Source organism: Gossypium hirsutum, chromosome D05 (assembly GCF_007990345.1).
Source record: "Gossypium hirsutum isolate 1008001.06 chromosome D05, Gossypium_hirsutum_v2.1, whole genome shotgun sequence".
Classification (NCBI taxonomy): domain Eukaryota; kingdom Viridiplantae; phylum Streptophyta; class Magnoliopsida; order Malvales; family Malvaceae; genus Gossypium; species Gossypium hirsutum.
Genome location: NC_053441.1, coordinates 664,738 through 680,332, shown reverse-complemented (window position 1 = coordinate 680,332; position 15,595 = coordinate 664,738). Strand labels below are relative to the sequence as shown.

Below are 15,595 nucleotides of genomic sequence, written 5' to 3'. Positions count from 1 at the left end.
CGATACAAATTGGTCATAACATAACCTATTAATATTCTAAAAATTGAAATTTATAATATATTATTTTTAAAAGGTTACAAATTTTTAATAAATAAATGTAATATATTTTAATTGATATATGAGATAAAAAGTTAATTATTATTTATAATAGTGATCTCTCATACACAAAAATTATTACATAATTAAGTACACAATCCAAACCATGCTTTAGAAACCCAAGAAATATATATCAGGATCTAACATCAAAATAAAAAAGAAAATTAGAAAAAAAATATTAATTTCACAGTTTAGCCACTCTTCTTGTCATCAAAAATGTATTTGGACTTCACATTGTTGCACATTTAATTGCTCAAGCTCTCGTCTCAAGCAATGAGAGGGAGAATTCACCTTTACGTGGCGTATGTAGTGGAGATGCCTAAGCTGCTTTGGAAGTGATTCTAGTTCATGGCAACGAGTGATGGTCAACTCTTCAAGGCTGCCAATGGCTCCATCACCCATCCTCCAAGTTTTAACAAGTATTTCTTCCATGAAGAGGAATCTGAGTTGACGAAATGAGTTGGGTTTCATTTCCAGCTCGGGTCCCCTAATAGACCTTTTAAGCAGTTTCAACACCTGAAGGCGATCCAAATACTCCAACATTCTCATTACATCGTCAGCAACTAGGTCTGTTTTTACCAAGCTTACCTTAACGAGACTTGTTGGGAATGTCCTTGGTACTGGAAACACAGCACGGTTGATAATCTTTAGTTTCTGAAGACAACCCAGCTTGTAGAGCCTTTCCAAGCATCTCTTTGTGTTCTCCATTTCTTGGCTATTTAATGACAACTTAATCAAGCTTGGAAACCTGGAATGAAATATGAGAGCTGCCGTGTTTCCATCAGGAGTTATTGTTGAAAGAGTTTGGAGATGCCATAAACATTTTCGAGATTGATCAGAACGTTTAGGCAACATTGTGTAAGGAGGCAACAAAAGATGCCTTAAGTTTTGCATTCCCCAAATCCCACTAGGCAAGTATGGAAACATGACACAAGTGTTTTTAATATCAAGTGTCTGTAGATTAGGGAGACTAAACAAGGTACGAGGAAGACGGTTCAAGGAAGGATGATTGAGCTTCAAATACTTCAAAAGACATGAACGCTTTATATTTTCATCAACCTTGGAAACACTCGTAGACCCTACATCCAACACGGTCAGACATGGGGAGCGATCGAAATCCAATTTAGATCCTTTCGAATCATGGCTATCCCTGTCGTGAAAACAAAGCAAAGTGCATATGTCGGGTAAATAATCCTGATTATTAGACAAAATGCACCTCAACTCGTGATGGATGGAAAGCCTCCATGGCCTCCATGGCGTGTTATTACTTGAACGTGATACGAACTTGGTGTGAACTTGAAGAAACCCGGTGCGTTCACTTTTTAAAACGCAGAACATCCTCCAAATTTCATGGATTCGAAATTTTCTTATACCACCGTCTGATCTCTTTCTAACAACCTCTATCAAGCTTAGACTAAATAGGTCTTCCAAGTATCTCCATGCAATTTCCTCTGCTTTTGATTCACCTTCATCCTTTACGAGTTCCTCTGCTACCCAAAGGTTGATGACTTGCCTTGCAAGAATTTCAGATCCACTAGGGTAAGCACCCAAATAAAGCAGGCACTTCCTAAGGTGTTCTGGTATAGTAGTGTGATAGGTCAAATCTAATATCCCAAAACATGGTGGACTGTCTTGTTGATTAAGGTACCAACTGACGTTGCTAATTATATCTACCCACTGCCCATATCTTTTATCTCTGTCTAGTAAAGAAGCCAAAGAGACAATAGCAAGTGGAAGCCCATCACACTTGGTGGCAATCTGCTTCCCGAGGTGCTCTAATTCTGGATAGCACCTTCCATCTTTGAAAACCAGCTTTTTCAAGAGAGTCCACCTCGACGTCTCGTCCAAAGGATCCATTTTATGAACGTGATCACGTGATGAACTTGCTAGTGAAGCCACCCTTGTTGAACGAGTAGTCAACAACAATCTACTTCCATGATTTTCGTTAGGGAATACCTTTTCCTTTCTTAAAGTCTCCCATAGTTGAGTTTCCTCTACACCATCGATGACAACGAGATATTTCTTGCCTTGCAAGAAATTCCTTAGCTTCTGAGCCAAACTCACATCATCCAGTTTCAACGTCTCCTCCCCAAGTGGCATCAGGTCCTTAAGGATGTCCAACAACAGGTCCCTCATGCTATATATACTCGGCACAAAGGCCCATGCAGGATGTTCAAACTGCTTGCTCATAGTCCGATAAATCTTTTTGGCTAGAGTCGTCTTGCCGGATCCAGCCGTCCCAACAATTGAAACAACCTCACGCGTCAATGCTTTAGTCAGCAACATACTGGTCACTTGTTGAATCGCAACCTCGAACCCCTCCACGTTTTCCTCCTCAACCTCCCTCCTTTGCCTCTCCAACCACTCTGAATTGCGCTTGGGCCTGGCTACTTGGCTTTCAAGGCAATACTTGTTTTTGTAGCTATTAATTTCTTCAATTTTCTTCTTCATCTTCCTAACTCTTTTTCCGATATCACGAAGCTCTAAAACATGAGGAACAGCATTAAGCCACCTGTTGGGCCATTTCCTTTGGTTTTGGACATGTTTTGCAGTTTTATATGTGTTGAAGATGCCCTTTGTCTCGGGAACTAAACTCCGGATTTGGATCAGCCACTCTTGCACCGTGTTATCTTCCATGAAGATGCGATCATATGATTCGTATTGCTTGAGGCTCTTCTCAATAAATTGCAGCTCACTATGAAGTGATCGGACTTGTTCAGGGGCTCCTTTAATCAACTGAACTTGTTTTATTAGGTATGGGATCACAAAATGTAAAAGCTCGGTTACAAGATGAATGGATTCCATCCTCGCTAATTTTTAGTCACTCAATAACAATTTTGCCTCTGCTATTTCGGAAACTGGACCTTACCCTTGCAGTGCATTTATAAAAGGTTAAGATTAGGTTAAAACATGACATTAGTCCCTATATTCTTTGTAAATTTAGAATTTAGTCCCTATACTTTTATTTCTAGGAATTTAGTCCCTCTACTTCTCAGATTTCAAAGTTCAAGTTCATTTGTTAAAATTATTTTATTAAATTTATATTCATTACAATGTTATTGTTTTAGTTAGATGGCTATTAAGTAAATATTTTTTTAATTTTAAAATATCACATCAACAAAGTACAATACCTAAATTTGAAAAATAAAGAAATTAAATTTCTAATAATAAAAGTACAGGAACTAAATTTTAATTTAAAAAAGGTATAAGAACTGACGGCATATTTTACCCTTAAGATTAATATTCAAGTAATTAAATCTAATCATATCAAATGAAGCTTCTACGAAAGGATAATTAACATTTTATATATTAATGTTAGTGGAAGTGTGAATGCATAATCTTAATTCTAGTCGAATTAATTTATTTTATTTATAAAAGTATGTAAATTCATTTCATATTTTTAAAAAATATATATTATTTTAACTTACATCAGTGCTGTTATCATCTAACTAAAAAGTCAATTTATCTCCACAAAAAATTGCAATTTAATAAACTTATTGAATTTTCAATTTAGTCTTTAAATCGAGAGTTATTTTATTTCTTCATAATCAATTCTATATTTTCATTCAATTTACACTTTAAACTAGATTTAACTCTCTAATTTTACTTAAATCTCTAAATTTTAAAATTTTCACAATTTAGTCCCATTACTCAAAATTTACTATTTGTTCTACAATTTAATCCTTTTTTGTTTCTAACTTAAAAATCTATCAATTTAGTCTCTAATACTAAAATTATTCAACATAGACAACACTTAAAACCTCAATAATTTCTAAAATTTTGACATGAGTCGGGTAGTATTTAACACCGAGATTCAAAAAACATAAAAATTACAAAAAAAAAGACTAAATTGACTAATCAATTAAACTTTGGACAATGGCTTTTTCTTTCCTTTTTCTTTTCTTTCTAAAGGCCGTGGCTTTTTCCTTCCTTTCTTTCCTTTTTCTTTTCTTTCTTTCTTTCTTTTATCATTATAATATAATATAATATAATATAATATAATATAATATAATAATTAAGATATAATATTATAATATTATAATATATGTTTTAACTTTAAATTTTATAAATATCTTCATTCTTATGCCGCCTCATTTAATGCCAATGACATAATTTCTTATTTAGTCCCTTAAGTTTTTCTTTAATCTATAATTTAACTTTCACCCTATATGCAATTTAGTTCTTATACCTAATTACTTTTAATTCGAGCAAATTCACTTAATTAAAACCTAATCAACTACACAAATAGTCCGCTATCCCGATCATGATTTTCCTACCCCCAGAGGGAAAGGTCCTTCCCTTTTGGGCCGGTTGTGGGCGAGGAGGGATTCGAACCCCCGACACCGTGGTTCGTAGCCACGTGCTCTAATCCTCTGAGCTACATGCCCCACCTCGTCTCCACTGGATCTGTTCCCAGGAGTACCCTAAAAAAAAGGAACCTTTTCTCTCCCCAGCCATTTCGGGTTAAGAAGATGTGATAAATATTTACGAGTTTGATTTACGGGAATAGAGTTTCGGGAATGCACTTTTTTTTAAAATTTGGTCCTTTTCTCTTAATTAACTACGGAAACGTTAAAATTTTTTAACAAAAATTTAATACCACCTTAATAACACTTCGTAAATACTTATAAAAATATTTACGGCTTAGTTTATAAAAACTAGGTCTCGATATCTCATATTTCTAAAACCACTTGAACTTAATAAATCACTTATATAACATAAATTATCAAATCAAAAACCTTTTTAAAAATTACATTTGACTCATAAATATTAAATAATAATATTTACGAACTTACTTGTTGAATTTGGTGGCCCCGAAACCACTGTTTCTGACACCACTGAAAAACAGGCTGTTACATGACGTGTCACGTGTACCTCTTATTGAAGTACAGGAACTAGTTTCAAACAGTAGAAGTGAATGAAATTTTTGACAAAAGGACCATTTTGTTGTTTGAGCTAATGTACATGGATCAATTTGTCCATTTGTTGAGTAATTGAGGCAAAATGTAATCTCACTTTTAGTGCAAGAACCCGAACGGTACTTTGACCAACTAAAGAGATGAAATTCGAGAATTGAGTATGCTTAAATGCTCACCAATATTGTCCTATTTCACAGATGAAATTAATTGGGTGGTAATCATGAAATTGAAAATCATAAAACTTTCAAGGACCTACACATTTGGAAAAAAATTTGCATTGAGTACAATATTGAGTATAGCCCACTTTCAACTACAATCATAAATGCAATTTGGTTCACGAGTCATCCTTATCTTCACATTTAATAAATTGAAGCATTAGTTTTAGGTGGTGATTAAATGCCCATTGGGAACATTAAGAAAGACAAGGGAATCATAACTTTGATAAATATGGTCATTAATTTGACAGATCTTGAATAATGTAACACTACACCAAAACAGGTCTTTAGTGGCGTTTTTTAACGCCACTAAACGCCGTAAAAAAGGCCGCTAACGAAATCGTCGCAAACGTTTGCAGCGTTTACAAACAAAAATGCCGCTAAAGACCATGTTCTTTAGCGGCGTTTTTTTATAAGCGCCGCTAAAGAACATGATCTTTAGTGGCATTTTTTATTAAGCGCCGCTAAAGAACATGCTCTTTAACGGCGCTTTGTATAAAAACACCGCTAGAGATCATAATCTTTCGCGGCGCTTTTGTACAAAAACGCCACTATTTTTGGGTTTTTATTATATTAAATTTTTCATTTTTTCAGCCCTCTTGTAGCAACAAATCAAAAGCTACCACATCTAAACCAGCTAAAAGCAATAAATTTATATAATATTTCAAATTAAACGAATAAAATAATATTAATATCAATAAATAAAAGTGAATTCATATTATTTTTGCAAAAATGTTAAAAGTTAAAATGATAAAAATATTTATGCAATACACTATGACGGCGGAAGTTGCGACTGAAACATCTTCATCATACTCTGAAGCTGCTGCTGGAGTTCGTCGTACTTTCTGCTCTGCTCTGCTTCTCTCGATGCCGCCTCAGCTTTAAGTCGTAGCTGAAGTTCTTCATATTTCTTTTGAACTTCTGCTTCTCTCGCTGCAGCCTCTGCTTCCCTCGCTGTCGCCTCTGCTTTAAGTTGTAGCTGGAGTTCTTCATATTTCCTTTGAACCTCAGCTGTGGTCGCTTGCATCTGAGTCATCTGGTCTTTTAACCTCTGAATTTCAGCTTGAGCCTGACTCCCCAAAGCCATGTATTGCTGCGAGCTGGATCCAAAATATTGGGTTGGGCTAACAAAAGATCCTTGAAATCGAACCCGACCATACCTTTAGGACCCAAAACTTTAGTAATAATCCGGTTATCAATGTCTTCAAGATGAACAAAACTATCACTAGAAGCAATCGCTTCGTACTCCGCCTTTTTTTCCTAATAAATAAATCACATAGTTAGGAACGCAATATATATTAAAAAACATATGCAACATAACAATAGTCGCATTACAACCAATGAATTAAACCATTAGAAAATAAACACTATAAATAACTAAAACAAGTCAAATCGTATTAAGTAAACATACCATTACTTCACCAGCTTCAGGAGTCATGGGAGATCCATCTTTCTTCCTATGTGTAATTTCAAAAAGTTGAAGGCGTCTAACTTTTTGACCGGACGACAGTTCCTACAATATAGTAGTAAAAATATTATTTAATGGAAAGATATACATATTTGACAATATTAAAAAATTAAAAATACCTCCGCCTCAGCTACACATGCAAAACTTCTCGACCCGACTGTGTGAGTGAATTTTTGTTTCTGCATGATGCTTTTTCCAACTTGTTCACGATCCTACGTTATGAAATTTTTAGTACGTAAATAGTAAATACTATAAACCAAAATAATTACAATTGTTTGGAAGTACGTCATACCTCGCCTTTCTTCGAATGCCAAAATTTAACCGCATCTTCCCATTGGTACCTCAACATACCCGGCGGGACATTTTGCAATTTCTCATTGAGGGTTGTTTTTGTCTTATAATAATTTTTCTTCAAAGTACTTTTATTGTCTCTCTATCTTTTTCCCAATGCCTTCCTTACATAAGCATCCGAGACCTCTAAAGCAAACCTCGCCTACAAAAAACACAAGTCAATAAAGTAAATAAAAATGAAACTATTTCCCAAGCATTACAGATGACATTAACATTTTGTTACCTTAATATTATTGAGGGTTTGGTTTTTGTTGCTATCGGCATTTGATGCCATAACTCGTAGTTGATAGGCAACATATTCGCATTTCGTGCTAAAATACCTATGTATCCTGCTAAAAGTCGAGCTTCTGATCCAACAGGCTGACCAAAACTGTTTCGTCCAACTTTGACATGCTCAATTGGATCTAACTCGTACAACTCTCTAAGTAGCGTACGTCCTCGACCTCTGCGCGTCCCACTATTTTCAGCTACAAATGGTATATTATAATATAAGAATTTGAGAAATAAATCAATTATAAGTCAACACACATGTAAATTAAATGTAAAATTACTTTGAACTTCTGTAGGATCCTCAGGTGTAATCAGAACATTCGAAGATCCAATTAATATAGAGAAAATGCTAAGTATTAAAGCGTGTACAGAGACGACGCCGTTTAACAAAAATTTTAAGACACTTTCACGGTGTTTATTGAAAAAACGCCACTATAGCTTGTGTATTTGCGGCGTTTCTTGACAAGTGCCACAAAGAATGAAGGTTCTAATCTGAAACGGCGCAGTTTTGCTCAGATTTAATGCACATTTCTGGCGCTTTCCTTTAAAGCGCCACTAAAAATTAATTTCCTAAAGTTAGACGTCGACGTTTAGCCAATATATCAAGTCACTTTTCACGCGTTTCATAAACAAATGCCACGAAAAATTAACATAAACGGCGTCGTTTAGTTAATATAGAGAAAATGCTAAGTTAAAAATCGTGGACAGAAACCGCGTCGTTCAACCAAAATTTTAAGTCACTTTTGCGGTGTTTCTTGTACAAACACCGCTAATTGTTAAAGTTCTAATCGAAAACTGTGCCGTTTTATTAAGCTTCAATGCAGAGTTCTGGCCTTTTTTAAAAAAACGCCACAGAATAATTATTTTACTTAAACCAAACGGTAACGTTTTAAATAATTAATTCTAAACTTTTTAAGTAATATTTATAAGAATTATATAAAATTATAAAGTTTAGGTTTTCTTGTCTTTTTTGTTTGTATTTTTATTTCATTTCTTATAATTTGGTCCTATATATATATCCAAAATAATTAATTATACCTAAATATATATCCATCCATATATATATCAATACTTTTTTTAACTTATTTATTAATTCTATTTAAACTAATATTAATTAAATACATCAATTGGTTTAGATTAAATTTTTAAAATATATTTTAAAAAAACTAATTACTCTAAACCCAAAACCCTGATCTGACCCTAAAATCCCTAAACCTTAAATCCCAAACCCTAAATCCATACAAGTGTCCACCAAGCATTGCTATTCCATTAACATATGTAAGTTTAAATAGAATTAATTAATCTGTTTTTTATTCTATTTATTGATTTTTTTCTATTTCTTTAAGAATTATTGTTTTATCGTGCTTTAATGTGGTGTTTTATTAATTATTTCAGATTTTGTTGGTTAATAATTTTTATTTATGTTCAAAAATATAAGAACATATTTAAAATATAAATTAAAAAAACTAAATAAGATCTAAACCCTAAGTCTCTAACTGTTAACTTTTAACCCCTAACCCTATAACCCTAACCCTAAATTCATACAAGTGTCCACCAAGCTTTGTTATTCCATTTACATATGTAAGATCTAAACCTAATACCCTAACCCGACCCGCCTAAATCCCTGGCTAAACCATAAATCCCTAACTCCTAACCCATAACGTTTAACTCAGCTCCTGACCCCTAAACATTAAATCTGATCAGCTCTTACATCATATATATACACTCCTGATCAATTACAATAACCTTAAAATAGCAACCCGGCCCTAAATATGACCTAGCTAAAATCTTAAATTAATAATCATATATATATTATACTAAACCAAGCACTAAAAATACTGAACCGAGATGGGATAAGATGGGGATATCCTTTTGGATATAGCTTATATCGATTTTGAAGAACCAAATCTTCACACAATTTTAAAGAACCAAATTAATATTATCTCTTTTACAATTATATAAGAAATTAATTAATATATAAATTACAAAACACTAGTTAATCTAAACTGTAAACCATAAACCCTTAACACATAACCTCTAAACCTTAAACCCCAGCCTTTAAACTATAAACCATAAACCAAATACGATAAACTAAATATATAATAACCTACATTATATAGTGCATGGTTAAGACCAAAACTCTGCGTTTTGGTTAAGATATTTTCCGGCGCTTCTCAAAAAGCGCCGCTAATACTATGCTTTAGCGGCGATTTCTCGTGGACGCCACTAATTCCAGTATACATCAAGACTTAAACGCTGCGTTTTGGTTAATATATTTTGCGGTACTTCTCAAAACGCGCCGCTAATAGTATGCTTTAGCGGCGTTCTCCCGTAAGCGCCACTAATTCTAATATACCTTAAGACAAAACTCTACGTTTTGGTGAGCATGCTTTAGCGGCGTTTTCCAGTATGCGCCACTAATTATTGTATACATCAAGACAAAAACGTTGCGTTTTGGTTAAGAAATTTTGCGGCGCTTCTCCAGACGTGTCGCTAATAGTATGCCTTAGCGGCATGTTCCCTTTGCGCCACTAATTCTAGTATACCTCAAAACCAAACTTTGCGTTTTGGTTAAGATATTTTGCGGCGCTTCTCACAAAATGCCGCTAATATTATGCTTTAGCGGCGTTTTCCCTTAAGCGCCACTAACTGTAACATACACCAAGACCAAAACGGTGCGCTTTGGTTAGGATTTTTGCGGCGTTTTCCCATAAGCGCCACAAATTCTAATATACCTCTAGACCAAACTCTGCGTTTTGGTTAACATATATTGCGGCGCTTTTCGTAAGCGCCGCTAATACTTGCTTTAGCGGTGGGTTTTCGTAAGCACCACTAATGCTAATATACAGCGAGACAAAACAATGCGTTCTCGTTAAGATTTTTGCGGTGCTTTCGACAATGCGCCGCTAATACTTGCTTTAGCGGCGTTTTATCATAGTCGCCACTAATTCTAGTATACATCAAGACCAAAACGATGCGTTTTGGTCTTGAGATTTTGCGGCGCGTGATGGTAAACGCCGCTAATGATGTTCTTTTACGGCGTTTCGCAAGAAGCGCCGCTAATGCCTGATATTTAGCAGCGTTTTATTTTTTGCGCCGCTAATGCGCGATTTTTAGCGGCGTTTGTCGTCCAAACGCCACAAAATATGCCGCTAAAAGCCTGTTTTGGTGTAGTGTAAGGTTTTCCTAATTTATTGCATGCTACCCATTTTTCTGTTTTATTTGATAAATAATTTTGTTTTTTACACACACATATATATAATTCTAAAATTTCATGTTTACGACTTGCCTTTATATGATTTCACCTATAATGAATCAAATGCAGTAAAAAACAATATAAATAGTGAAATTTACAGGACCAGACTGCTATTACAAGATTTTGGAACTGTTAACATAATGAAGCAAAATAGGAAAAATACCAACTTTATGAATTAATGAAGGGTGGGTATGGTGCATACTTCATGTAAAAATTGTAAAATAAAATCAGAAAATATTGCACTAAATATATATATTTTTTCATATGATATATAATTTATGCATTAACTGTGGGTATATTTACTATTTTAGGGCCTCCGAAGTTGGTAACATGTAGACCTCAAATGCGTTAACGGAAGGATGCTGTGTTCATATAAATAGGGAGCTAATTAGCTATAGTATCATGAGATAACATTAGCAAAATTAAAAAGACTTTACATGTTTGGAGACTAAAAGCTACTCTTGGAGTCCCCTAGCTAGCTTGGCAATAATGTTTAAAATCCACTTAATTTCAATTTTTTCTACCCTAAGTTTACATTTTAAAAAGTTATAAAATAGTCATTAAATTATTCGAATATTTTCTCTTTCGAGTGGTGCTGGAGGTGAGAATAGAAAAAATCATACAACAACGATTTTAACCGTTTAATGACTTCAGTGAAATCTTTCAAATAATTTAATGACCATTTTATAATTTTTTAAAGTTGGTGACCAAAATATAAATTTGCAATTTATTGAAGTGAAGTCAATAATTCATACAATCATGCATGACATGAGATGCCGATGATCAGCCCCTCATTAATTGAATTATTAAACAATATTAAGATAGAATCAATTGGCATGCCTTTTTAAAAATCGAAGATGATGTGTTGAAGGTGGTTGTACTAAATTATAAACATTGGTTACTCATTTAAAGTGGACTTTCGCAACTTAATTAGTTGAGTTAACCTTGTTCATATTTCTTAATCAGTAAAATATTGATGGCTTATAAAAATTAAAAATTAAAACCAGACTTTCGCAACCTGCTGCTGCCGGCATCACATTGCACTTCAAACTGTGTTCCTTTTCAAGGGTGTTGTGTGACACGTCCATCCACCCCTTTCCTTTGATTCTCAATTTCCATTTATGACTACTTCTATATTTCCATTCATAACTGTTTTTCCATTTGTGATAGAGATTTTACACATTTAAATGATTGATATTAAGTCTAAATTGTTTAGGCATAAATCTTTTTTCTCTTCAATTATCACTAATGGTTTTTTTTGGTAAGTTTTAATTATTTATAAATCATATTAATGATATATTGACATGCATAACTTAAAATTGATGTTTTCATCGTACACGTAAAAATTATTGTATAATTTAGCTTACTTGAAGATTAAGTTCATCGCTGTATAAAATCTATTCGATTAATTGATAATCGAAACAAAGATAAATTAAGTAGACAATCCAAACCACTCTTCGATAATATATATCAGGATATAACATACAAAATAAAAAAGAAAATTAGAAAAATGATTAATTTGACTGATTAGATGCCTTCAATAAAGAAGCCACTCTTCTTGTCATCAAAAATGTATTTGGACTTCACATCGTTGCACACTTGGCTGCTCAAGCTCTCGTCTCAAGCATTGAGAGGGAGAATTCACCTTTACCTGGCGTATGTTATGGAGTTGCCAAAGCTGCTTTGGAAGTGATTCTAGTTCATGGCAACGAGTGATGGTCAACTCTTCAAGGCCGCCCATGGCTCCATCACCCATCCTCCATGTTTTAACAAGTATTTCTTCCATGAAAAGGAATCTGAGTTGAGGAAATGAGTTGGGTGTCATTTCCAGCTTGGGTCCCCTAATGGACTTTTTTAGCAGTTTCAACACCTGAAGGTGATCCAAACACTCCAACATTCTCATTACATCATCAGCAACTAGGTCGGTTTTCACCAAGCTTACCTTAACAAGACTTGCTGGGAATGATGTCCTTGCTGTTGGAAACTTAGTTAGATTGATAATCTTTAGTTTTTGAAGACAATGCAACTTGTAGAGGCATTCCAAACATCTCTTTGTCTGCTCCATGTCTTGACTATTTAAAGTCAACTTAATCAAGCTCGGAAACTTAGAACCAAAGATGAGTGCTGCAGTGTTTTCATTAGGAGTTATTGTTGAAAGAGTTTGTAGATGCCATAAACGTTTTTGATGATCAGGACATTTAGGCAACGTGGTATGTGGAGGTAACAAAAGATGCCTTAAGTTCTGCATTTTCCAAATCCCACTAGGCAAGCATGGAAGTATAACACAAGTGTTTTTAATATCAAGTGTCAGTAAATTAGGGAGACTAAACAAGGTACGAGGTAGACTGCTTAAATAAGGACTATTCAACTTCAAATACTTCAAAAGAGATAAACTTTTTCTGCTTCCATGAACCTTGGAAACACATGTAGATCCTAAATCCAACACTTTGAGTCTCGAGAAATGTTTGCATTGTAATGTCAATCTATTTGAATCAAGGCTAGCCTCGTTGTGAAAACAAAGCAAAGAACATAAATGGGGTAAATAATCTCGATTAGACAAAATGTACCTCAAATCATAATGAATGGAAAGCCTCCATGACCATTGCCCGCTAATAAATGGATGTGATCCGAACTCGGTGTGAACTTGAAGAAACCCAATGCTTTCACTTTTGAAAACACAGAACATCCTCCAAATTTCATGGATTTGAAATGTTCTTACACCACCGTCTGATCTTTTTCTAGTAATCTCAATCAAGCTTAAACTATTTAGTTCTTCCAAGTATCTCCTTCCAATTTCCTCAGCTTTTGACCTCATTGTGTCTTCTATAAGTCCTTCTGCTACCCAGAGGTTGATGATTTGCCTTGCATGGATTTCAAAGCCACTAGGGAAAACACCCAAATAAAGCAGACACTTCTTAAGCTGTTCTGGTATTGTAGTATCATAGGTTAAATCTAATATCCCAAAACTTGGTTGACTGTCTTGTGGATTAAGGTACCAAGTGACCTTGCAAATGATCTGCAACCAGTTCCCGTATGTTTTATTTCTGGCTAGTAAACTAGACAAAGAAACAATAGCAAGTGGGAGGCCAGCACACTTGGTAGCAATCTGTTTCCCGAGCTTAACCAGTTCTTGAGGGCATTTTTCATCTTTGAACACCAGCTTTTCCAAAAGTTCCCACCTTGCTTCATCATCAAGAGGTTGAATATTATGAATACGACTGCCCGATGAGCTTGCCAGTGAAGCCACATTCTTTGAGCGAGTAGTTAATAACAGTCTGCTTCCATGTTTTTCATTAGGGAATACCTTGTTCTTTTCTAAGGTCTCCCATAGTTGAGTTTCTTCTACACCGTCCATGACAATGAGATATCTCTTGCCTTGTAAAAAGTTCCTCAGCTTCTCACCCAACTTCACATCGTCTAGCTTCGATGTTTCCTCTTCGATCGGCATCAGTTCCGAAAGGATGACTAACAACAAGTCCTTCATTTTATATTTGCTAGGCACAAACACCCACGCATGATGTTGAAACTGGTTGCTAATACTCCCATAAATCCTTTTAGCTAAAGTCGTCTTGCCGGAACCAGTCGTCCCAACAATTGAAACAACATCACGCTTTAACGCTTTAGTCAGCAACTTATTGGTCACTTGCTCAACCGCGACGCCGAATCCCACCACGTTTTCCTCCTCAACTTCCCTCCTTTGCTTCTCCAACCACTCTGAATTGCGCTTCCGCTTGGCTACTACTTGGCCGTCATCGCAGTACTTCTTTCTGTAACCATCAATTTCCTCGATTTTCTTCTTGATCATATCAACTTTTAAAGCGATCTTACGAAGCTTTGTGCCGTGAGGCCAAGCGTAAAGCAACCTTGCCACCCGGGTCCTTTGGTTTTGGGTATGTTTTTCAGTTTTAAATGTGTCGATGGTGTCCTTTGCTTCGAGAGCTAAACGATAGATTTGGGTCAGCCACTCGTTCACCTTATTATCCTTCACGAATGCGCCATCATATTGGTTGAGGCTCTTCTCAATAAATTGCAGCTCATCCTGAAGTGATTGCACTCGTTCAGGAGCTCCACGAATCAACTGAACTTGTTTTGCTGCAAGTGGGATCCCTGCCCGTAAAAGCTCGGTTATTATAGATACAATGGCTTCCATCCTCCCTAACTTTTTAGTCACTCAGAAAACTAATTTGCCTTGTTATTTCAGAAACTGGACTGCTTGCATTTATAAGAATTTAAGACCTACCTTGTTTTTTTATTATAAGAAACTGGACTGCATTTATGATCTATTATTAACTATAGTTGAATTTATGAAAGTATGAATGAAAAAGAACTCGAGGATTTCATTTTCTGATTTTAAATTGCAATTTTAGCTTACATAAGTGATGTTATCATCCAACCAAAAAGTCAATTTTCATTTATTATTATATATATTTAAATCAAATTAAGCAATCATGCTTGACATGAGGTTGATATCCTAATGCTGATGGCAACTAAACATTTATATTTGATTTTTTTTAAATATAAAATCAAATTCATTAAATCAGTAAAACTGATAAAAAGAAAACAAAATGAAAATAAGTGGTACAGATTAAATCCAAATCAACCGGCTTACCCAATACACCCTTTTCTAAGTCCTATCTTATTTTCATCCTGTTGTAACAATTTATCAACATTAACAGTATGAATGATAAAACAGGATAAGAAATACATTCAAAGTAGTTTGCTTTCAATAAAGCAATGATGAGTAGACATGACTTCCACCGCAGAAAGATGGACTTTGCGATCTTTATAAAACTCGAGATGCACCGCACAAATTCACCCCGAATACCCACTGTCAACAGAGAGGGCCCCATCAAAATTACATTTAAACTTATTTGCATATTTGTACGGAACCAAATGCCCTATAGCATGCCCAAAAACCGCCTCCTTTCGATTTGTTGCTCGAACTTAATCGTACCACATCAATTACATGGCATACTGAATTATTATTTTTCTTACACTAAAAATAATGCATTTAATTAAA

General features: G+C 34.8%; 2 protein-coding genes and 1 non-coding gene across 3 annotated transcripts; all 3 read right to left on the bottom strand.

Moving 5' to 3' along the window:
• Window positions 1-282: 282 nt before the first annotated feature.
• LOC107907470 (late blight resistance protein R1-A-like) lies at window positions 283-2,957 on the bottom strand. The gene has a single exon (NM_001326995.2). The coding sequence runs from the start codon at window positions 2,899-2,901 to the stop codon at window positions 307-309; it is 2,595 nt and encodes an 864-aa protein (NP_001313924.2). The 5' UTR covers window positions 2,902-2,957; the 3' UTR covers window positions 283-306.
• A 1,453-nt stretch (window positions 2,958-4,410) lies between these two features.
• Window positions 4,411-4,484, bottom strand: TRNAR-ACG (transfer RNA arginine (anticodon ACG)). Its single transcript has one exon. It is a non-coding gene; the product is annotated as a tRNA-Arg (tRNA).
• A 7,425-nt stretch (window positions 4,485-11,909) lies between these two features.
• Window positions 11,910-14,725, bottom strand: LOC107907471 (late blight resistance protein R1-A-like). The gene has a single exon (NM_001326996.2). It carries the CDS (start codon window positions 14,723-14,725, stop codon window positions 12,140-12,142), a length of 2,586 nt encoding a protein of 861 aa, NP_001313925.2. The 3' UTR covers window positions 11,910-12,139.
• Between the last annotated feature and the right edge of the window lie 870 nt (window positions 14,726-15,595).

Coding starts and splice junctions, on each gene's coding strand:
- LOC107907471 (NM_001326996.2), bottom strand. CDS start 14,725: ATGGAAGCCATTGTATCTATAATAACCGAGCTTTTACGGGCAGGGATC.
- LOC107907470 (NM_001326995.2), bottom strand. CDS start 2,901: ATGGAATCCATTCATCTTGTAACCGAGCTTTTACATTTTGTGATCCCA.